Source organism: Nanorana parkeri, unplaced genomic scaffold (genome assembly GCF_000935625.1).
Source record: "Nanorana parkeri isolate BGI_ZX_2015 unplaced genomic scaffold, ASM93562v1 scaffold333, whole genome shotgun sequence".
In the NCBI taxonomy this organism is placed as follows: domain Eukaryota; kingdom Metazoa; phylum Chordata; class Amphibia; order Anura; family Dicroglossidae; genus Nanorana; species Nanorana parkeri.
Window position 1 is genome coordinate 512,696 of NW_017306601.1, and position 25,079 is coordinate 537,774.

The following is a 25,079-nucleotide window of genomic DNA, read 5'->3' on the forward strand; positions in this document are numbered from 1 at the left end:
TGGAACGGGCATTCTATGCGCAATTTCTGCTACAAAAACGCGCAAAAACTAATTTTGTCCGTTCCCATGGAAGTCTATGGCCGCGAACGCGCTACAAAACGGCCCAATATGCCGCAAAGAAGCTCCTGTACCTTTTCAGGCGTGGGCCGTTTTGTAGCGCGTTAGGGACGGGCGGAAATACGGAAAGGTGGGAACGAGACCATTGACTACAATGCAATGTAGATTTTTGAGCGTTTTGTTGAGCGTTCGTCGAGCTTAGAACGCGCTACAAAACGGTCATGTGTGAACGAGGCCTTATAGAGATGAGGTTCAGAAGGTTGTGGAGTAGTATCTGTGAAAAGTGGAGTGGAGTAGTGCTCAGTAAATAATTTGTTAAACATTACAAAAACGAAACAACGTATTGGTTTTAGAAAGAATAGGGCAGACCTGGCTTCACTTTATATACATGGTGATTGTGTCAAGAGGGTTTTTGTGGATTTATCCTGGTTGTCTGTGGTTATTGTGATTTTTAAAAAGACACAGCAGTTAGATCTCCTGAAAGTTTTTATGAAAGAGGTTTGGAGTAGAACGTCTAGTAAGAGAATTCTGCCATACTGCAGTTTGGTGTGTGGTATACTAGTTGTTCTGTTGTATGCTAGTTGTTTGTAGACAGAGGATCAGACAATCATTTTTACTGCACAGGAAAATCATTGGATGTCATCTCCCTTTTTTTGGCCAATATTTTCAGCTCCTGTTGTCTCTGTAGAGCAAAGAGCATTGTGAAGGTTCCTTTACATCCAGCTCATTATTTGTTTAATATTGCTATAATGCCTACCTGAGGGCAGCAATCCAAAGTACAGATAAATAGATGCAAAGATAGTTTATTTCCTAGGGCTATAAATGAACTAATTCAAATGAGTAATTTTTGCAAGTAAATATCAAAATGATTTGTAAAATACTGAGAGGATTTGTAATGGTTCATATAGTCTAATTTTTGTACATCTCTCTGGCTAGGGTGGGCTTTAAACAGGAAGTAATTAGGGAGACTAGTGATAAACAAACCACATTGGGAAGTATGCAAATACTTAATAAAGCTCCAAATCCTATTCAAGTCTTTGGGAGTCAAATCTTGTTTTTTTGTGACCTTTGTTTTAAGGCTAATGTGCAGTTTTTATTAAAGGGACATGGGTAACTGGATACCACTGCCATTGTGGACATGTACCAATATCAAATCAATAAATGAATACTTTTTAGCATGGTGAGGATCTTTTAACAGCAACAATAAAAATACACAAATCCTTTAAATAATGATCTTTAGGGATGCCTTAAACTAGGGATGTTCAGATACCAAGTACCGTACTCGGTACAAGTACATGCACAGATACTTTTCCAGCTCCAAGACTAGACTAGATACAAATCTTAAAGTTAGGGGGCAGCTGTCATTTTAAAGGAGCACACTGAGATCCTGGGATTTGTACATCCCCATTTTAATGCATTATTTGTTTTATTAATATATATAAGTGATGCACCGATACCATTTTTCCAAGTACAAGTACTGATACTTGTCCAATCCTTACAGATACAAGTACTGATACATTTTTATTTATTGTCATGTGAGAGTTTTTCTAAAACAATACAGACTAATTAATTCAGGACAGTGGTGGAGAGCCAGAGCCAGGTCCCAGCTGCAACCGCTGAACTTGCCGAAAATGGCAAGTATCGGCACTGGTATCTGGACAACCCTACCTTAAACCTACAGATAAAGTTATGGATGCAGTGTTTACAAACAAATGTTGGGGATCTGCCATTTAGTGGCAGAAGCACTACTGATGCTAAATGTCAGATCCCCGCTGGCTTCTGCTTGTAAACAAGCTGGTGGAAATACTAGGTAATGTCATTGGCCAAATATGGTCATTACCATATTTGGTTAGTAATGTCACCCAGTATACTACTTGGGTATATGCAAAAGCCAGTGTGGATTTGTCATTTGAGATGGAAGTGGTGGTGGGGCAGCACTGTTGGTTAGCAGGTCAAAATTGTCAGAAGGCAATCATTGTGATTAAAGTGGATCTACATCACTGGATGACGTGATTGAAGTTGGATTTACATTGTGGGACATTATTTTTAATTTACCTTTTAGAATATGGGGTGCCCCATATATCCCCCTTCGTTACATGAATCTGGATGGAGTACAGAGTACTCATTCATTAAAAAAGTAAAAACAACCACACTTTGAAAAAGTTGTTTATTGGAAAAAAAAGCAAGCCCCTCTGGTCTCATTTCTTTACTCTATTCTTCTAATAGGACTTCCTTCTCTACCCTTGCAGCTTACCAAATAACATGGCAGGAGGAATAAGGCTTGAACTTGTCCAATGTAGATTGGGAATCTATGGTCCGTTTTGTATCAGTGGTAATATTCCCTGGCACGCCTTGCGAGATACATCTCATCTGATCCTCCCAACTGCTTTCATGGGTGCTTGGAGCCTGCTACAATGTTTTCTGTCTGTTGAAGCTGCCCTCGCGTGTCAAAATTGTGGATTAGAGGTTATAATCTGATTCAAACTTTTCTAAATGTTGATCTACGCAGAGACCCTCATAAAGCACTACTGTTGAAACCTATACCTCACCTGAAATGCTCCCAGAGGGCCTTGGTCTCATGTTTTTGTAGCGACTAGGCTGACTATAGCTAGGGTCTGGAGGACTCCGATCTTGCACCTTGAGGCAGTCAAAAACCGTCTCAATTATGTTTGTCAATGAAATGCTGATGGCATTGTTGTTGGACACTCATGACTGTTTCCTAGCAATATGACAGCCATGTATAGACTAACCCAGTCTGATACCTTTTTGTTTTGATTTCCTATTCTTGTGAGGTCCCGATGCTCCTGCTCTTCTTCCTCTTTTCTCATTTCTTTTCTTTGGTGTTTTTGCTTTCTTTCTCTCGAGTATGTTCCTCTCTTAACTCTTGTATTTAGCTTTTTCCTTCTCTTGGTTTTCCTTTTCCTCCTTTGCCATTATCCACACGGACTGTTTTGTGTCATATTTCTTAGGCATTGTATTTTGCTTGCATGTGCTTTTGAGTATATAACCTTTTTGTTTTGCTTTGATGGGACTCGATAGAAATCCAACATCAGTCACCTCATCTAGAGGTCCACGTAGAGAGATGCCCTACGATGTTGACCTGCCACCACGCTGACTGCCAATGCTGCCTCACCACTACTTCTGTAACTTATGACAGATCCCTGCCTACTTCTGTTTGTAAACAAGTTGGCAAGGGTCGTGGACGATGTTGTTGACCAAATATGGTCATGGCCATATTTGATAAATTACATCACCCAGGATCCCCACTGGTTTGTTTTCCAACAGAAGCTGATCTGTCATGTTATTTAGTGCTGCTGCTAAATTTGCAAATGTCAGTCAGAAGTTCAGGTGGGAGAACTGGACAAATGTGGCCAAGTTGTTTGCCCAGTCAATGAACTGCAAAGAGGCTGGCTTCAGCTCAAACTCATGGTATACCCAAAAATGAAGTTTTTGCCTAAAGGAGACTACAAAAAAATAAAAATAACCAGTGACACAGAAAAAGTATTCTTTTAACATTTCTGTGCTTGAATGTGTGGCAGAATCACTATGCTGCCCATATAAATCAATAGATAATGTCTAGACCAATCAAAGCCCAGAAAAGCCACTCACTCGGGGCAGGGGAATTACCCATAATATGGTTGCTGCTCTGTAGGAAAATGAGCATCTGTACTTTTTCACATATATCACACTTTGACTTTTAAAGGGTTTTCTAAACCCTCCATTTTTTTGCATATATCTACTGCTAGCAAGCAGTAGATATATGTAAAAAGTAAAAAAAAAAAAAAAATGCTTTAACAGCAGTTTACACGTACTCCGTCTTCGCTGCGCGCTCCCGTCTGAGAAAACAAAACTGCTCAGACGGCCGCAAAGCATCTTGGGGCGGGCGCATGCGCAGTTCGGATTTTCGTCCGGGAGATGAGCAGAGATGCATGGCAAGTCTATGGACGCGTGCACCCGCATGCATACACCGCTGTTCTGAAGTTCCTGCAAGGACAGAGGAGTCAGCACTGGATCGGAGAGCCGCCGCACCGCTGGAGGGACAGATGAAAACATCAGGAAAGAAGAAGATCGGATTAAGAGACATCATTTAAGGCAAGTGCTGACATTAACATTGGGGGAGGGAGGAAAAATAATTTTGCCTTTAATGTCACTTTAAGCAGAGTTGATGACTAATCAGCGTGCTACTGCTCCTTCATTGTCCAATCAAAAGGCTTCGGGCATGGAGGTGACACCACTGTATTCCTTAAATCTTAACAGAACAAAATGGTGTCACCCTCCTGGCTGTGCAATCTGCCAGATGTGTATTATTCATAAAAGTGGCTTGACAGTATTACAAATTATTTGGGAAATAAAATGGCTCTCATATATTAATCTGAACTGGATATTAAGTGGTCTGCCTAGAGTTCAGCTTTAAGTTCTTAAAGCAATTTTGTCAGGTTACCAAAAAAATAAATCAACGTGGCTTGCCGTAGAAGAGGTGTTATACTTCCCACTACAGCTGCCCTGGTGTCGTACTATACCTTCATCAGTCTCTTTGGTATTTGACACTTCCAAGCTTTGTGGCTTTATCCATGACTCATACGTCACTACAGGACTCAGCATGGACATAAGGGGTAGAGGACGGAACAACGGTGCGGCAGGGGACATAGACATTTGACACTCTCAAGTGGGGGGTTCCTTCAGCATTAGAATGGAGATAAAGGTATGAGACACAGGCTGCCAAACAGTGGCGTAACCAGAGTTCTGGGCGCCCGGGGCAGACATTTTTTTTCGCCCCCCCCCCATTATATAAACAACCCCTGGAACTGTACCCTGCACCTCCCCACCAAAGAGTATAAAACCCCTTCTATTGTAGAGAACTTTCACCTTCACTTTTGGCACTTGATAAGGTCACTTCAGCTCAGGACCTTGTGGCTTTATTTAGCCTTTGCTATCAGTTTTTGCAACAGTTGTTCTTAAGGCAGATAAATGACTGTGTGACCAGTTTCCCAGTAGCCACCATCGTTAATTCTTTTTTCTCAGAAACATGTTACGTAAAGCCTTGTTCAGATATGTGTATTACTGTGAACACAATGTAATGCCTTGTACTGTAATGTAACTATGCTTAATGATTGGAACTGGAACTTTAGAGCTTTAATTGCTCTACTGGGAAGGTCACATGCTACTACCATAGCTTAACACTAGTGGTATAGCTTGTCTGCTTTGCTTTATGTGTCCACTGAACCAATAAATTGCATGTTAGTTTCAGCAAACGCTTTATGCAGTGGTAGGAGTTATAAAACACTAGTACTGTCTTCGCATTATATGTTGTACAAGTTATGCAGATACAATATGTAGAATGCTATTGCATATTTGGAACTGCCACAGTCTTAATTGAGACATTACTTTTTCTTAAAATGTACCAATCTTTCACTCACATAATTATTTTTAACGTTTAACCGAACTTTCAGTTTAAATACACTAAATAATTTCCAGGTGCATCTAAACATAAGGTGTGCAAAGTCTTAGGGCTCAGTCATACCTTTTGGTCATGTAAACACAGGAGAAATTCCTCCTGGAAGTTTGCTTTGTTTTGCATTTATTTGCAAGATTGAAATGTGTTTAGATGGGTTTACGTGTTTGCATGCCAATCCATACATATGCATTTAGGTGTTCCAAATGGATTTCTTTCCATCCAAACCATCCAAAATGCATTAGCGGCTGATTTCATAAATAGCTTTAGCCCCAGAGTTTGGTTCAGCTTCTGAGGTAATTTCAGAAGACGTCTGTTCAGCAAGGCTATAGTGAGGAAGACTACATTTAGGCAGGTCTGAATGAGATCTGCCTCCTGCTCATGTACTGCAGTGACTGCAGTGTATGTGCACAGAGGTGGCACAAACAATGGAACAGCTAGCTACTCATTTTTAATTTGTCCTGAACTCCCTTTGAAAATTTAGAGCATGACCTACACCTCTTTCTCTAGTTAGAAGAGTGGTGCAGGCCTTGTGCCAGAACCAATATTTGTCAAGTTGCACAAATGTGTTCAAGTGGGTTAAAGATGTAAATTTCTCTGCACAAATTATATATATTTAAATCAAATTAGGGAACACAGATTTTTTTTTAGATCTATTTTTTTCACAGCTGAAAGTACTTTCACCTCCCTTCACCGCCCGTTTCCACTTGGAGTGTCAACAATTAGTGAAATATGCCAGCACACTGCAAAAGTGGTTTGCAAAAAGCTGAAAGCATGTTTTCACAGTAGTCTACTGGACAACAGTGGCAGGACATAGCAGGAAATAAGAACACTTTTGGAACATCATACAATTCCCAAACTATCGAAGCACTAAAAGGAAAACATGTCAAATAAGGAAGTCTCCCAACTCTGGCTCCAAGTATTTTTATTCCTTTGTCCTGCTGGCGAATGCAGATGCAAAACGGCATTTTATCTCTGTTGGGATTGCGACATATGGCAGATGTGGAAATGTTAACTACCGTATATACTCGAGTATAAGCCGTCCCAAATATAAGCAGAGGTACCGAATTTTACCACAAAAAACTGGGAAATGCTCACTCGAGTATAAGCCGAGGGGGGCACTTTTCAGCAAAAAAAATGGGCTGAAAATCTCGGCTTATACTCGAGTATATACGGTACTTTTGAGATTCCATCATGGGCCCAAAAATATACTCTAAAAAGATGAACCTACCACCGCAGCATTCATTATTGTGGCAGATGAGGCCTTTGGCCTTTAAGAACATGTCATGCGTCTGTACAATGGCATTGGTCTAGATGTGGATAAAAGAGTCTTTAAGTTCCACCAGATGCATGCAAGAAAAAATGATGAAGTGCAGTTTTGGCATCTGCTGCTCAAAATAAAGAATATTGCTGATAACAATGCAGCTAAATATTGAAAATTCTACAGGTAGTTGTGGCCTGCTGTGCACTAAACAACTTTGTGAAGTGAGGGAGAAGCTTGCATATTCACAGATGAAAACCGCATTCCTGATACTGGAATCATGCATGTTCAGTTCAGTGATCTGAGCCCTACAAGTCAGCTACTCACAATAGGAAAGATGGTTTCTGAATTCTTTGTCACCCGGTTGCATGATTTCTTGGCAGTTTCACCAGATTTACTACTTGTTGCTAATTACAGATTTGTGGAAATTTCTAGGTAAACTTTAATGGTGTATTAAATCTGAAATTGTTCTAAGTTAGGTCAAATATGTGTCTGAAAAGGAAAATTGTCCTCGTCTTTTCTCCAATAATGCCACAGTCCTTAGCTGAACTTCCCTATGTGGCAGTGGGAAACAGAAGCCGCCTATTTGCAGATAGACATTTTGTGAGAAATGTGTATATTTTGCTGCAAGTTTCTGCTCACCATTCTGGTTTTACCTCCCTCGGCATGGGTAGAAGTGCCTGTAAAAAAAAAAAAAAGTTAATCCATAAGTCAGACCTTCTGAGTCCACATGTGCTTGAGGACCCATTTACCTTAGACTAATCTGCCCCAGCAGAGTCACTACCCAAGCTCTCCAGGTAGATAAGTGTGGTGTTTTGCTGATCTTGACGCCAGCCTCTTCCTCTGCTGGAAATGAGCTGGGGATGTTGATATAAAAAGAGTGACATAAAATAAAAATACATCACTATGTAACATTACATATATGGTTACTCTGCAAAAATATCCAAATGGATGGTCCCAGTTAACAACATTTTTCACCCTCGGGAGTTGTCTTCTCAGGCATTGATACTGCAATCCCAGAATTGTCAGATATAAAGGTTCTCATGTAGTCCATACCACTGCAGAAGAGATCCAGGTTAATAGAGGCAGGGTTCATTTAACAGCATTCATTTTTGATGGTAGAATAGTGTTCTGTGTAGTTACAGTTCATCCACTCTGGGTCTATACCCCCAGAACCAAACAAAGCAAAAATGGACAACCATATGTGTTAGTGTTCTAGTTGTTGGATCCAGGAGTGCTTTTAGCTTCTCTATCCATGTCCTCAGCAGGTCTTGTGAATTTTATTATTTGTTGTTTGTGTGATACTATGGCTAGTTAAGTGGTTTAGGAGGGTTTCCCTTAGATTAGTGAATGTGATGGAAATTCACTTTGCAGATAATACTCAATCTTGAGCAAGGAAAATAGAAAAAAAGTATTTTTGCTTGAACATGATTGGATGAGAAAGTCAGCAGAGCTTCAACTTATTCACTAAGCTAAATGGAATTTTCCTGCAAAGTGAGAATACTCATCCATGGTATACAAAAACACCTTACTCTACAACATAATTTGAAGTGTAGCCACTCTCAGTGGTTGTTTCAAGGACATGCAGATATTATTCCCGGCTATCTAACAGACTATAGTGTGTCTTGTTGTACATTGGAAGGGGAATGCTTTTTGTTTCTCAGAATGGACAGTCCTTTTAAGGGACACAGTTTAAATAGGGGCTTGGTATGAAAAGACGCTGTATCATTTTACAGTCTCTTAGAATCAATTAAATGTACGGCAATCATTTTAGAAGCATCTCTCAAGGATACTTTGTCAACAAAATTGTATTAGCCAGTTTGCCATTACTTTAAAGGAATGAGTTCTTTTGAAGAGGAATGAGATTTCTTGCAGATCAATCACCTTGCATTGTGCAGCATAATCTCTGTACTTTTTTTCTGCAGCTCATAATTGTTTGCCTGTCAACCCAATAGTAATGGGCCATTAATGAAGTACTTTTTCGTCATTATTGCATTAGTAAAAGTCACAGAACATGTAACAGGTGGCATTACTTGTGTTACTACAATCTCAAGAACCATCCTATTCTGCATAATAAAGATCATCTGCATAATTTGTTTTTTTATCCTTAATGACCTTCTGATTTTTACTGTTATGACAGTCATGTCTTTTAAATACTCAGCTAATGTTTGATTTGATAAATAGCTATGCCATTAGTTTGTATTGCTAATCCACATTTATAATCTTTGCAACATAACAGAAAAAATGTCTTAGCCTAAAAAGGATATACAGTATTTAAATCAGTATTTACCTTTTTCTCAAAGTACAACTATACCAAATACTTAAAAATGATAGGGCAAATATAATTTAAAAGCAAGGACGTACTGCACTACATCTTTATTCAAGGCACATTACCATGTTTAAATATATGGTGATTTTGCCAGTCACTTCGTCTTCCATGTGCAAGATGACAACGCTGCAAGTTTCAGAATTTCTAACATTTTACAGCACATAGGGACTGTTACCCAGACTGGCATTAAGTATTAGCAAGATATGTATTAAAATCAGCAGTGTCATAATGTAAAACATAAGGCACCATGATTTGAGGTAAGAATTCTACAGGTAAAAACAAAATGTATTTGCGTTGACTTCCACTTTAATGGTCACACTGGCACATGAAGGGACACCTCTTACCCCCCACTACATTGGCTCTGCAGATTCTTTTCTTTTTATGATTGAATGGCATGCAGGTTTGCTTAGAAATTGTTGAACATTCTGATGGACTGAAATAAATGAACAAATACACATAACCATGATACTATTATGTAGAAAAGTGGGGACTCTTTCAAATGAAATATGCAGCAACTCAAAAAAGGGGACAGTCATATGCTGTAGTGCAAAGCCATCCGGCATGCTGCAGATTGCCCAGCTAATCTTTTACTATATTTAGTGATTTGTGGCAAATAATGATCACTAAGGTTCAGATGAGGTTTGCATTTTGATCTTGCTGGCACACCATGTTGGAAAGTATTTTTGGTAGTTAACTCCACAGTTAATAAATCGTCTTCTCTAGAGCCACTAGTAGAGCAGATGTAACTCTAATGACCCAGAGTGCAACTTGTGGAGCTTCAAGAGGTGATGGCCAAATAGCCAGATGCAGTACTACATTGGAATAGAAGTATTGTTAGATGAAAAAAATGGTCCAGGCAGACGGCAAACAGAAGCAAGATCCAAAATACAGGCCAAGACCAAATATCCTGAAAGCAAGACAAGCACTTTGTAGCCAGGCAGACACAGAGAACCTGTTAATCAAGCACTGTGTGGAAGTATTACGTTTTTTTTAAGGTGCCTAACAAGAGTCAGGTGTGCAGGTTACAGAGTGTCAGTGTTTCAGTACTGGAAACTGTCCGTATATGACTGAGTCCAATTCCTGCATCAAAATTTATTTTGCATTTGGTTATATGCTATCTGTGACCCTAGCACAATCGTGGACAGATTGTTACACTATTGTGTTGTACAGCTTGTTCAGTGTTATCCATTTATTATGAAGTGCCCAGTATAACTGTAATGCTTATTTTGAGTTGTCAGTCAAGCTCTGATTGGATCCTTAACCAGAATCTAATAGGGAGATATACTTGATATGATTCTAGAAAGTGAACAGTGCATGACTTAATCTGTTTGTGCCCACCCAAAACAAAGTAACCCATCTGTATCCACCCAAAATGTCAGTGCTCCTTACTGGGATGGATTTAACATTTAACAGCCCATTATTTTTACCCTTTGATAGATGAAAACATTTAAACTAACTTTTGAATATATTCAAAGTCAAAGAAGAGCATGAGCCATGCATATTTTTCTGGAGACACAGCAGAAAGCCCTTTATATCTTTCCAGACATTTAGCAAATAGGTAAAGGAACTTAAGTTAACAACGCTATCATCATTTCACCTTCAAATAATTCATGGGACAGGCTAGTCAGAATAATGTACCTATGTCCCTAATCGTGCAGCCCATATTCTGACAGTCTTCTCTACAGATGTGTGTAATGTGTTTGGGTTTATGTAAGCCAAGCAGAGGAAGCTAGACGCTATTCTATTTCTAATCAGGAACTAAGTTACAAGTAGCAGTGAATCTACTACAGTTGAGCAACAGATATAATTATAGACAACCCGCAAAGCTGCTTATTTGTTAGACAATTAACAGCTGTAATTGGTTTTGTGGGATGATGTTCAACACTGTAAGTGTTGACAGTCATTTTTTAACATATCTCGTCTACTGTTGTGCAGTTTCTCTCATTAAGCAAAAGTTTATTCAGTTATCTGTTTACCTCTGATGGAGTTTCAGCCTCTAATGCTAGCCATACATGGCTAGATTTTTCTTGTTTAGTCCACGGGATGTACAAGAGAAAATCAAAAAATTCTCCCATATATGGAATACAACATGGATGGATGAACCTCCAGTGCCAGCTATTATATTCAGCAGCCACAGCACCCGCACCTGTCTTAATACCCAAAGAGTGACTCCACCTAATAGAATCTAGTCACTCTTCAACTAATAATTTTCTACCCTGTTTAGCTGATTTTTAAAATGGACTTTTATCAAGTCTGCTGGTGCTGACAGTACCACCCACAGCCTAGATTTTGACCAATTCAGCAAAGATTGGCTGAAATTCAAGCTGTGTATGGTGAGTTTAAGATTTACCTGCTTTGGAGATTATGCTTGCTAAATGAGCACAAATTTACCTAGAAGTATTGAGATCTTAGAATTGTCTATGATTACTTCTATCTATGGTTGACAAAAATGACCTGAATAGTTATAAAAATTACAGGCCATTTGGAAAATGTTCATTATTCTACGAATCCCTCAAATCATAACGTATTGAGGATTTTATGATGTGGACCCTGCTGTTCATTCAGCTGAGTGACTATAACATTTGCTTGTATTTATAAGATGGTAAAAAATGGTCCAAAGGAGCACTTAGCAGTGTATTTCCTCCCCAACTCCTGTATGAGTGATCCCTAAGTCACCCAGTGAGATCCAATGTACATCCCCCTCATTAGGCTTTGGTGTTATAGGGCAGAAACTCCCAACCCCCTATAAAATCAGACAAATGGCCAAAACCTATGTTTGAGATTAGTATTTTCACGTAATTTACAGGTGAAACTCGAAAAATTAGAATATCGTGCAAAAGTTCATTTATTTCACTAATGCAACTTAGCCGTCTACCAGGAGATTTTGGAGCACTTCATGCTTTCTTCCACAGACGAGCTCTATGGGGATGCTGACTTCATTTTCCAGCAGGACTTGGCACCTGCCCACACTGCCAAAAAGTTTCTGAGATTGTGGACCTGGGTTTTCATGAACTGTAAGCCATAATCATCACAATTATGACAAATCACGGCTTGAACTATCTTGCTTTGCATGTAATGAGTCTATCTCATATATTAGTTTCACCTTTTAAGTTGCATTAGTGAAATAAATGAACTTTTGCACAATATTCTAATTTTTCGAGTTTCACGTGTATATGCATGTAAATGTGTATAAATACTCATCCTCCATGCATACATGCATAAATCTATTCTACTTATAAAAGAAAAAAATCTTAGTAAAAAAGTGTGGTTATTTATAAACTTTAAAGTATACATTTGTAATAAAGTATATGTAAAGTCCAGGCCCCAAGCTTTTTTTTTTAATTTTAGATTTAGAGTAGGTTTAAAGCAAGGGCGTGTTAAAAAAAAGCCAAAAAAACATTTTTGGAGTTTTCTGTCCAGTTAGAGGGCATTTCTATTCACTTCCTATGTCTTTAGACAAAACACAAATCCTTTCTTTTTTTGTGGTTATACTTATCATTAAAGTTTTGTTTCAAGGAGAATTATGAGGTGAGTGATTTTCACTCAGGCTCATAATCTGAGCCAACCTTTGACAATGAAACTGTCGAACACATACCGGCTCTTGCTCACTTCTCGATCTATCCCTGCAGAGAGCCGTGACTTTCAACTAACCCCATAGTTCTCTAAGTACAAAACACGCAAACTAAAGAGCACAGTATGCACCTTTTTGTTTTACTAAAGCCGAGGCTTGGAGACCCGAATGGCATTCGGGAGCTCCTGAATGCAATTCGGAAATTCTGATTCTGAATGCCATTCGGGTCTAGGAGATTCAGCTTTAGTATTAAAGGAGAACTATGGGGTCAGTGTTTTTCCCCATAGTTCTCCTTAGGGTAACGGGAGTACACAAACTAGCGTCCTCCTGTTACCCTAAGCTCAGTATACCGCGAGCTACAGCTACTGTGCTATACTGAGACGCCGCAGCCGGAGCGGATCCCGACGTAGATGTAGGGATCCAGCTGTACCCGCCCCCTCCCCCGTCCGTTCCGCCAGACAGCGCTGGCAGATCGGAGCGGGGAGAGGGGAATCCAGCCCCTCCCCCTGTCATGGCAGAGAGCCGTGACAGGATCGAGAGGTGAGCGAACCTGGTATGTGTTCGCTCACCTCCCGATCTACTGAGCCGACCTGTGACAGTCTCATTGAACAGGTCGGCTAGAACTATGAGGTGAGTGGAAATCACTCATCTCATAATTCTCCTTTAATATCTGTATATGATTTTCTGATCTACTCATCCAAAACTAACGAAATTCAGATTTCATCCGAAACCCGAACCAAATTGAATTTTGGATCCGAATTTTGAAATAATAAAATATCCAAACCAAATTTTTCCACAGCTTACATGTCTAGTTCACATCCACTCAAAAGCCTTGTATTTCATGGCATAGTCAGAAAACATGTAGGAAGTCCTCTCGGTCATTCACAGAGGACAAGGATTACTTATCCACTTCCTCATGTAAATACACATCATCCGCTGAAATTGGTTATACCACAAACACGGCTGCTGCTAGGTGATATTAGGGGTCTGAAAGACCTCTGATGTCTCCATAAAGAGGACCTGTCACATTATTCCTACCACATTAGGGGCTAATAAACCTCCTATGTAATAGCAAATATAAAGTTGTGTAAAAAAGAAAAAGGAAAAAACATTAGAAAAATAAAAAATGCAAAAAACTTGTTTAAATTCCCCTGCCCCCACAAACGTGCACATACAACACAAACATGCGTCAGTTGCACCTATGTGTTACATGTTGTCGCGAGCATCGGAGTAAGAGCAACAATTCAATGCCCATCAATCACTGTTAACACTAAACTAATGAGCAGTAAAAGCGTTTAAAGCATTGCCTATAGGACATTTTGGTTATTGTAGTTTTTTTGTGGTTTGACGGATGGATGCACACAATTTTAAGGCTTGGCATGATTGTTATCGATTTACCGGGCATGACCCTATCTTTTATATTCTACAAAAAAATTGGGTATTATATTCTGTTTCTGTGCACTATATTTCATTTTAGTGTATTTTATCCTAATAATACTTGTTTGATAAACATTGGCGCAAATACCGTGCAACATAAAACATTGCAACTAGCATATTTTTATTCTACAGGGCCTCTGCTTTCAGAAAATATATAATTGTTTGGAGGTCTGGAGCTGTTTTCTAGACAAAAATTCAGTTTTTATCGTGTGTGCAAATGTAAGAAATTGCTCCGGGCAGCAAGTGGCTAAACTGCTTCAATCTTTTTGAGGATAAATATGCTTTGTTAACAATTTTAAATTATATCAAGAGATCATAAGTTCAAACCAATTGTTTAAAAGGCTAGGACCATATGTCCTCCAAATCCTCATCATTCAAAACTGGAGCATCTGCCTGCCATTAGTCAGTGCAATTGAGTACATGGCCTGTGCAACCCTGAAGCCCCTGGTATATGGTAGACAAATGTTTGGTCCAAACAGGGCCCCACAAAGTGGTCTTAAGAGGTGAGAGTTAGATATCCGATGGGTTTGGTTCAAATTTAGGTTGCCAAGAATGTCTCAGTTGAAGGTATAACACAGGAGTAGTGAGCATTTATGTTGAGGTTTCGGAAATGGCATTAGGATGTTGGCATCTACAATGTGTTCCAAAATTCTAATACCTTTCATTTTCCAAAGCAAATGGTCTGGGATGGCACTACAGTGATGTTGTTTTGGATTTTTTCAGAGCACGGAATGTAGGGATCATATTTCCAGGCTCTAACTGTTATCATGGTAATAGTGAGATCATACTGAGCTTTTGTGCCCCTGAAGAGAAGATGCTGCAATGCTTCTTAGGAGCCTAGGTGTGCTTCCTTAAAGTGTATCTAAACATAAAAACAAAAAATAAATATAGTGCTACCTATGTATGGTGGCTGAATTAGTTTTCTTTCTTTAGTCTTTTTTACCTTTGTATGTTCCTGGTGTTCCAGCCAGTAACATACTTCCTGACTTCTTGGTATAATGTTTTTACATAAATAAAAGCTAACCATTGTAAGTGCCCCTGTCAGTGTTGGTGATATTAAAATCAAAATGTGTTTAAGTTTTTCAAATGCTGATTAAATCACATACAATGGATGCTGCTTCTTGATGTACTGGCCCTTTATGTATCCTGTTTTAGGGTGGCTACTCCCTTGCAGGGTCCTACGGAGTCACCCTTGTGTGTGCTAGTTAGCTGTGTTTGTCTCCACAAACAGACAGGCACAACAAGGCAAGCCACTTGTCTCCCCCTGCCCCCCTCTGTTCCCTCTTTCCTTGTGCTGGAGGCTGTGCTCTGCTTCTTGTCAGTGGTATCTCAAGGGGGGTACAGGCAGTGTGGCTCGCACCCGGTGACACCATTGGAGGAGTGGCACCAAAATGACTGACAGTCATTTTGGTGTCACCCCTCTAAAAAAAGTCGGGCAATCGGTCATGGACAGAGAGCCTGACAGTGTCAGGAGAGAGGAGGGGACCCGGCTGGGTCAACATCTCCTCCTCTCTCTGCCGGCATCCAGCACCAAGATGGCCGCCGGCAGGCATCAATTGGATAGCTGCACGTGCGCGATGACATCACGCGCATGTGCAATGACATCATTGATTGGTGTCACCAGGGGAATGTATACTTTGATCTGGATTAATTATAAAAATGTTTGAGAGTTCAGTACTACTTTAAATAGTAGTTTGTTTCAACCCTCTATCTGCCAATATTTATTTTACAAAAGTTAAAGGGCATTAAAAGATTGCAGAATCATCTGCATCAGAAAGTACATGATTCACAGTGTGTTTTTATGATTTGTATGGCATAATAAGTAATCTCCCAGGTCACCCCCATAATTCATCATAAAAACAAACACTGTGAATCATGTATTTTCCAATGCAGATGTTTCTGCATCCTTTTAAAGTTTGTAAAAACAATAAAATATAGAATTTTACAATTGTGTGGTTTTTGGTGTGTGTGATATACTGTATATATGATGGGGTTTGGCACTGTTAGGCTGAGTTACCACTGATGGATTGAGCTATATGTGTTAAAGGAAGTTGGACAAAAACTGACTTTCTGGCTGGATTACCAGCCTAAAAAGAAAATGTATGCTGTCACCACATTTATGAATTTGTATATTGACTTTTGGGTTTAGACAAGCTTTAAAGTGCAACTGTTCTTTATTTGTGTAAGTAGCAGTTGGAGGATTATGACACAAAGTCCATTACTACATTATTGAGGTAATTTCCTAAATGGTTTAATTAAGTGGCATGAATGGTCAGCCTTGTGCCTGGCTTCCTCATCTATGGGCATATTTCGTGATTTTGTCTAGTTTACCTTGATTTTTTAGTAGGTAGCATACATGTCTAGGGGAGATTTATCAGGGTTGGGCTAGGGCAGGGGTAGTGAATTAAAATTTAAGGGAGGGCCAGTGACCTCAATTTTCCAACGTGGTCCAATTCGCGGTCCGGACAGAACGGTCGCCCAGTCCATGTCTGCTCCGCGGTCTGCCATTTACACTGCATTCACACCATCAGCTGCACTGCAACACACAGCTGCTGGTGTGTTTTCCCAGACACAGAACTGGTGCATCGATCCCGGTGCATCACACTTTTTAAATTTGTTTGGTAGAACTTTATAGAAATGTCACAAGTAACATTTCATTACGTTCTATAGGAAAAGTGCAGTGTGATGCAGTTGTACAAAATCATTCCTGGCTTCACTGAAAGAAAGTACAACATCAGAGTGCCACCTTATATTACTTCTCCCTATCAGAGTGCCCCCTTAGATTAGTTGTCCCCATCAGAGTGCCCCTTTACATTAGCTGTCCCCATCAGAGTGCCCCCTTACATCAGTTGTCCCCATCAGAGTGCCCCCTTACATCAGTTGTCCCCATCAGAGTGCCCCCTTACATCAGTTGTCCCCATCAGAGTGCCCCCTTACATTAGTTGCTACCATCGGAGTGCCCTTTTACATTAGATGCCCCCATCTGCATGTCTTCTTACAATAAATACAAAAAAGGGAGCACCCAATGATGGGGACACTCAATATAAAGGGGCTCCCTGATGGGAACAAACAATGTAAGGGGGCACGCTAATAGGGACCCCAATATAATAATAATTAGTTACTGTATTTTTCTATGTATAAGACTATACTTTTTCTTAAAAATATTTACCTAAAAATGGAGGGGCGTCTTATACACTAGGGGCAGAGAGGAGAACCGCGGTTGCGAAACTGCCGATACCTCTGCAAACTAGCCTCACAAGTGAATATTCCGATTGCAGAGACAAGCTAACAGGTTTCCTCCAATCATGAGCCTTATGTACCCGATGTCAGCTGATGCTGCGGAGAGCCTGTAGCCAGTGCCCAGATGCAACAGGGAGCCCATAAAAATGTCAGAAAACAAATCCCGGTAAATACCAATACTAGGAAGCGTCTGTCTTACTCTGCAAAATTTAAACTGGAAGTAATCAGTTATGCAAAAAAAGCATGGAAAATATTTAATTCTGAATTTTTGTTAAGAAAAGTGGGGGGCGTCCTATACATAGGGGCGTCTTATAGATGGAAAAATATGGTATCTCCATCAGAGTGCCCCCTTACATTGCTTATCCCCATCAGAGAGGGGATAAGCATGTCCTTGAACTGGAAAGAGTCCAGAGGAGGGCAACCAAACTCCTAAAGGGGATGGAGGACCTGAGCTATGAGAACAGGCTACTAAAATTAAACATATTCTCCTAAGAAAGGAGATTAGGGGGGGGGGATGATTTTCATGTATAAAATGTTTACCGGGGATAGTAACATTAGCAGCAAATTTTTTACAATTAACTCGATGACGAGGATGAGAAGCGACCACTTAAAATTGGTGGAGAACAAATTTCAGCACAAGGGGCGAAGGGGTTTCTTCTCAGTTAGATCAGTCAGGGTCTGGAACTCGCTGCCACATGATGTAATTTCGGCTGAGAGTGTGGAATCATTCAAGAGGCGATTGGAAGATTTCCTCAGGGACCGTAATATACAGGGGTACAAGTACTCTTAAGATTGAGAACACACAGGGACCTATACATACTACACACCAATAGGACCATACACAAATAGGTTGGACTTGATGGACATATGTCTTTATTCAACCTCAAATACTATGTAACTATGTAAGAGTGCCCTCTTATATTGGCTGACCCCCATCAGAGTGCCTCCTTATTTTGTATTGAATGTGTTTCCCACGCAGCATTAAGGGAGGATTGAAAAAAAAACACTCTCCCTTACTCCCTTGCTACCCACAGTCTGCCCTGCCCCCCGACTTCTCCCATCCCCTCCTCCTTGCTCCTCCCATCCCCACCTCTCATGTCAGTGCTGAGAGGGGATGAGAGACGGTGATTTGAGAAGTCGGGAGGCAGGCCAGACTTCGGGTAGCAAGGGAGTAAGGGAAAGCGTTCTCTTCAATCCTCCCTTAATGCTGGGTTGGAAAAAAAGCTGACATCATTGGTTGCTAGGAACATTGCTGTCCTAGCAGCCAGTGACTGAGGAGGAATGGAGGGACCTTCAGTGGGTTCTGGCTGGCTGTGAATGAACATCCACGGTCAACCAGCCAGAACCTCATTGATAATTGTGTCCCTGATATACAAATGATTTGTTTAAGCCAGCAAGTTTTGTTTAAGGGTGACCATGCATTGTTAGATTTTCGCCACAAACGCTCATTCAATTATACCTATAATTCCCCATCAAGCATAGTAAAATGTTGATTTGGGAAGTTGTTTCTTAGCCATACTAACCAACCAATTTTTGACAAACTACCGAAATATTCCTTTGCAGAGGAAGTATTTGGTTGACCAAGGCAGCTTTCCTTTTGCACATACGCTGTGTTCTGAGGGAGATTTTGGACGAATGAAAACCACATTCATTCATCAAATTTCGTTCAGTCAGAGGAAAATTTTCCAACCTGACCGTACGTAAAAATGTGTTTTTACATTAGCAGAAATTAAAATCAGTGCTGTACCATCAACTGTTTTATCTGTGTTCGCAAGATCGCTTGTGTACGATTTCCGAGCAAAAATCTATCAATGTATGGCCACCTTTAAGCCCGTTCTTAACAGGACCTGTTGTACCCCCAGTCCACTGAATCAAATGACATTTCTATATCAGGTGTTGCTACTATGCATGCCCCTTTAGATTGAGAGTTTGCATATGTTAATAGCCATGGCTTTGTGTGGAATAAAGATCGTTTGAGCTATGGTAATTAAGGTATCAATAACGTTCATGTTCTAAGATTTTAGTAAGGATTTTTAAATGTATATTTAGTAAGGAGATCTGCCTTTAAGAGAAACACAACAGGGGGTCCTTGCTTGCTTTTATGTTGGATGGTAACGTAGGCATCATACATGGTGATGAGTAGTTTATCAGATGTCCTAGAAGTGTAATATAATAATGTGTCAATTTGGGAGCTGTTTCATCACAATATTGTCACTACCATTCCACTGGGAAGCCGCCTGGCCCACTGGGTTTTTCATTTGGGAAGGACCCTAAGGCTTTCTCCACCTCTTCCAGGATGATATAAGAATCAACTTGTTGCCCATCATTTTCAGTGTGAGTGGATGGGGTAGGTCTGCTAGGGATTGTTCCAGGTTTGTGTGTATGCAGGTATGAGAGAATACAATGTATAATAATATTGGACAAATGTTTGCATTACATCATTTTCATCTGTTTCAAGTGAACCAATTGGGGTTCTAATGCACGGGATATGCTGGATGGGCTAATAACTTTTTATTTTTGTCTGCGTTTTCAAAGGAAGTGACCTGTGAATTGCACGGTGTGTGCACAAGATCCATTATGTGAAGTGTCAGCTCTCGGTGTGCTTTTGAAAGGGACTGAAAAGTTTAGTCACAAGGAGAGACAACATATTCATGGGCTTTAGCGCTTTACATCTCTTCCAGATTGCAAAGCTCTCTACTTTGGTTTGCTCTGCAGGCTTTTATTGCAGATTTATATAGCTCCTGATGGTTGCCCTGAAGCTAAGTTCCACCTTTTAAGGTGTTCTAGGCTTCCTGTGTAACTGCAGTGTCTACATTCACCTCCCAATGGGTAGTAGCACATGGTACAATGACTTCACATCAGGATCCTGTACACAGCATGGATCGAGTCTCTGAATGCCATTAGTTGCCCTCCTCCCAAGGGATATGGTAGATTCCAGGGCTACATTATCAGATAGTCTTTTACGAATATACTCAACCACTAATATTCTGCTCGAAACATCGCCACTGCAAAAGACTAGATCAATCATAGAGGATGTTTTATGAGTTAAAGAGAAGCAAGAGCAAAAAAGTAGTAATAGTATGCTTCCAACTCCAGGCCTATTTGAGAGCCATCATCTCAGCCCGATTTTTCAGTTTAGTTGAGAAGAATCTAGTAGGGTTTGTTTGTTTATATCTGGATCTAAAAGGAAGTTAAATTAATCTATAATAACCAAATTCAGTGGCTGCAAATTATATTTTTTTTATCTTGTAGGGTAGTTGAACACTGAGGGGAGGTGGCCAATTGTATGTTTTACAGTAAATTTTGTGTTTTTAAATTTTTAGTTTAATCAGCTGTCACTCCAGGAGAGAATTGTAAGGGTGATATGGATGTATTGGGGAAATGGGGGTACTTGAAGCCATATCAAGTCTTGTTATCTAAACTGGTAAGGGAAAATGCTAATACACTGAAATAGTATGGGCATGAAATTAAGCCCAGCAATAAGAACACTAAACAAAATTAAACTGTTTGTTTCCAAGCCAACTACCCTGCTGTTTCAGAAACAGAAAACAACTATAAGGATTTGAAGCCCATACCCTCAATAAACTGCAAAAAGAGAATTGAAACTGCAGTCACAACGTTTGCAATCACCTCCTATTGGGTGGGTTAAATAGTCCAGGGGTACCATCTTAAGATAGGAGCTTCCTCCCAGTTTCAGAAGAACAAGCAAGTGTTGAAGTTTCAGCTGACACAGCAGAAAAAGAGATCCCAGTGTCTCAAATATCTTGTGTGCTGAGACAGTAGGCAACAACAGCAATAGTTCTGTAACTGCTGGCTTAGGTAAACAGCCATGCACTGTCATAAGGAATTAGCACTCAAGCATTCAGTGGCAGAATAAGTTGAGATGAGACTCAATCAAGTTAGTCAGGAGAAATAAAGGAATACAACAGTGTGAATATTGATAAGGTCATCCAATCTGGGATGCAAGCCATGTCAGTAAACACTTGGTATAGCAGTAGGTAGGGAGGTGTGAGGTAAGTGGTTGGCACCACATCCGTGTAACTGATAAAGACAAGCAAGGATTGGCTGCAAATGAGCCATTGTTTTAAAAAATTGAGATAATAATACACAATATGTTAATCCATAGATACGTAAGTGAGGTTCCTGAAGAAGCCATTTGGTACGAAACGCGTCAAACCTCAGAATAACCTGCCGCATACCCTATTTTTTGAATGGAGGTATTAGATATGTATATGGTTGCTCATCCCAATCTATGCTTCCACATGTATACTCCCTACATGACTTTAAAATTACATGTGCCACAGCAAGATCCATTATAAAGGACCAGAGTAAAAAAAAAATCATAAAAAAAGAAAAAGGGAAGAACAACCCAAACAAGTAAGTTAGTGTAAAAGAGGAAAAACAAACCATTTGACTACTAGAAGCCAGTCTAAGGCTGGCCATACGACTATCAATTTTTTTTGTTTATCCCGCGGGCTGTACAAAAAAAAAAAATTGGCCCGATTCCTCCGTCGACACAAACAGCGCGTCGATCGAGGTATTGTCACTGTTTGGATTGTATCCTGACAGGTGGCGCCGACACCTGTCAGAATACCCGTTCAGAGCGGGCAGCTCATTGGTTGCCGGCTCTGATCGTACAAAGATTTTACAGATGGCTCCTTTGATCAGCTGATTGAGCAATTCTGGCTGAAAGAGAACAGACAGCCCCACACACTGTGTGAATTTAGGCCGGTACATTAAAAACCAGCCAAAATTCGCCTATGTATGGGCACCTTAAAGAATATTTTTTTTTTACTAGCCTGAGTGGTGTACCAAGGTAAGTACTCTGCAAGTACTCTGGCAGCTGCCTGATAAGTGCCACAGAACCACAGGTTGGGCATAAAGGACACCATTGAAAGAGGCGCTTTTTGTAGTACAAAGCTAATATTTACCTAATTATTTTTTCATCACCTTATGGTCCTTGTAGCACATCTTTTTATTTACTTATGAGAATTCTTCTATAAGTTTAACACAAGTCCACTACAGGTTTTGCCTGTTTTACAGAATTCTTCACTGTAGAATGTAATAAATGTTGTTGTATGCCATTTCTTTGTTTCTTTGCACTGCACTTCAGCATCTGGCCATTTGTCTACTGGCCTCTTGCAGGTTTCTCCTTATACCTGGCAGAATAATTGTATTGGACAATACTTCTGTCTGGCTGGTGGGTGATGTCATATCTCCTCCTTTCCTTTAGTTGGACAACTTGACTTTTAGATTGTGGCTTCCTATGCTGTTCTGGCCCTCTGGGTACCATGCTGCTAACCTAATCCAGTCCAAGCCTTGCTTTGCCCTGTTAGTTTCTATTTTCTATTTTATTTTATACAGCCCTGCATAATGCCTGTGCCCTGCACTTGTAAAACTCTTTTATACCCTTGATATTGTCTGATAATTTTTCTTGTTTTATTAGTTGCACTATTGGTTGATTGCTGTATCTGACAGTTGATGTTAGGATTTTGTTTCTTATTTTGTGTTCACAGTTTGCTCACTGTAAGTTTCTGGTCACACATCAGAAACTAGGATTTCTATAATCTATGAAACGGCTTATGGTACCAACATTTTCCAGTTGAAAGAGTGTGATACTTCATGATGGCTTTTATGGAAAGGGATGGAAGTACAAAATATAATTGGGAAATCTGTTTAAAGTTTAAGTGATATTGGAAGCCGTCAAGGAAGTTTTCAGGTGGTGCAAATCTCCAGTAAAATGTTAGTTGTGAACAAAGTAGAGCCTTTATACAAGTGTACTTCTTAAGATAAGACAATACAAGATGCCTACTGCTCAATGTATTAGCAGGGAAGCCACTTATAGCCCTCTGATTTAGGTTTACTTTGATACTGGGGCCTGACCTTCCCTGATTTCATGGCTAATTGCTGCCAACTGCCATTCCACTGTCCATTAAGAATGCTTTGGTGGCCAGGAAAGACAGGAGAACAGAAGTCGGTAGGGCATAGACACGAAGTCATGCTGAGTCCGGCCTTATATCAGAACAGACTTTTCTGGCAATTAGAGGCTCTAGTGAATATACAACAGAGTACAAAGTTCACACTAAGAAACCTGTAGACCTACAGTAATGTTGATTATAAAGTGCCGTTTTATGTATGTAATTCTGTAAACAACTTTCTGTTCTGTTCATTTCCTAATGATCAAATGCCTACCTTCTAACTGACAGTTTAAAATGACAACTATGAGTTGGTAATTATGTCAGTTAAGTATTTTTGAATATGTAACAGAATCTTTTTATCTACATAACTCTAAATTGAAAATAAATTTGAAATGTTATGTGTTTTAGATATCCGCGGACTGCAGGGCTTTCTGGACCAGGCATCAAGATTAGGTCTAGATGTATCATTGCAGAAAGTAGACAGAAACATCAGCAGAGTTTTTGCCAGCCTCTTTACCTCTATGAAAACCGAGGAGTTGAACCGCTACCGTGACACCTTACGAAGGGCGATATTGCTTCTAAGTCCAAGAGGAGCACAGAACTTCATTAATGAGGTCAGTTACTATTTTGTTCTAACAACTTTGGTAAAGCTTTCCAACTCTCATGTTGGTCTCCTGAATGTTATAGGAGTGTTGCAGTAAAAATACCTTTTTATAATTGTCTACAAAGAATTTTAACAACCTAAAGATTCCACGTTGATGTAGAGTTTGTAAATCTGGCTTAGAAGCATAGAAAATACTGCTTAAACAAGCTTGTCTTGGTTCCAAACCATACAGTCCTTGAGCTGTTAATTCAGTCTGCTTTCAATGCACTATAATTCTCTGTGTTTGACCTGCTGACCCCACTCTCTCCCTCTCAGCAGGTGTAACACTGTAGCCTTTTATTATAATCTCAGTTTATAGCCCTGGTATACTGGGCAAGAGTACCTGTCATGGGAGTAAAAGGATATACTTTTGGTTATGTGTTTACTTGTCATAGCATCCCGGCCTGCAAGTGCACTCCCAAGCGCTTCAGCAATGTCACATTACCTGGGAGGAACTAGGGGCACAGTAAAAGTGGAGGCAGAAGATAGGGACTGTGGACAATCATTGACATCTATCACCTCCCCCTCAATGTCTGGAGGAGTCTAAAATGTACCAGCCCTGTGCAGAGCCTGAACAAGAAAATATTATAAGTAGTATACCTTCTTCATCAGGGCACTTTTGCCTAATTTTACTGTTGTGGCAGTGATAAGCGTTTCCATGACCTGTGCACAGTCTGCCTGTCTCAGTCTGTTTTTTTTCTCTTCAGCTTTAAAAAGATGTTTCTCACTTTTTATAGTAATTGTTTTGGGGAAAACACAACCTAAATAAACTGCTAGGTAAAAAAAAATATTTCAGAAGAATAAATGCAACAAAAGCATAATTTTATCTCTGTCAGACAAAAAGAAATTGAGAATTTTGGCACAGGATGACCTCAGAAGAACATGAATTCTGTCATGCTAGCAGTGACAGTATCCTAATGCCTTTTCTATCAAATGCTTCTGACAGAGTTTTACTGCATCGATGCAATGAAGCAGAAAGGCCAGCAGCTTTATCAATGAAGAAATTTATTTATTGTCAAGGTCAAAAAACAAACAGTGCAAATGCAATGTCCAAAACGATAATCACTCCAACGAAAAAATTATAGAAAGTAGGTATTTTAATATAGAATATCTCCTCTGTTGGGGCTTAAGATTGAGTCAATTGATCTTTTCAATATCATCTTGTCATTTC

General features: G+C 39.9%; 1 protein-coding gene across 5 annotated transcripts in view; it reads left to right on the plus strand.

The window, feature by feature from the left end:
• Positions 1-25,079, plus strand: part of GRID1 (glutamate ionotropic receptor delta type subunit 1) — a 941,602-nt gene that overhangs the window by 444,453 nt on the left and 472,070 nt on the right. For all 5 annotated transcript variants that reach the window (XM_018558342.1, XM_018558343.1, XM_018558345.1 and 2 more), the window contains one exon: positions 23,674-23,879. In XM_018558342.1, coding sequence (XP_018413844.1) covers positions 23,674-23,879 — 206 coding nt within the window. The remainder of the gene's footprint in view (positions 1-23,673; positions 23,880-25,079) is intronic.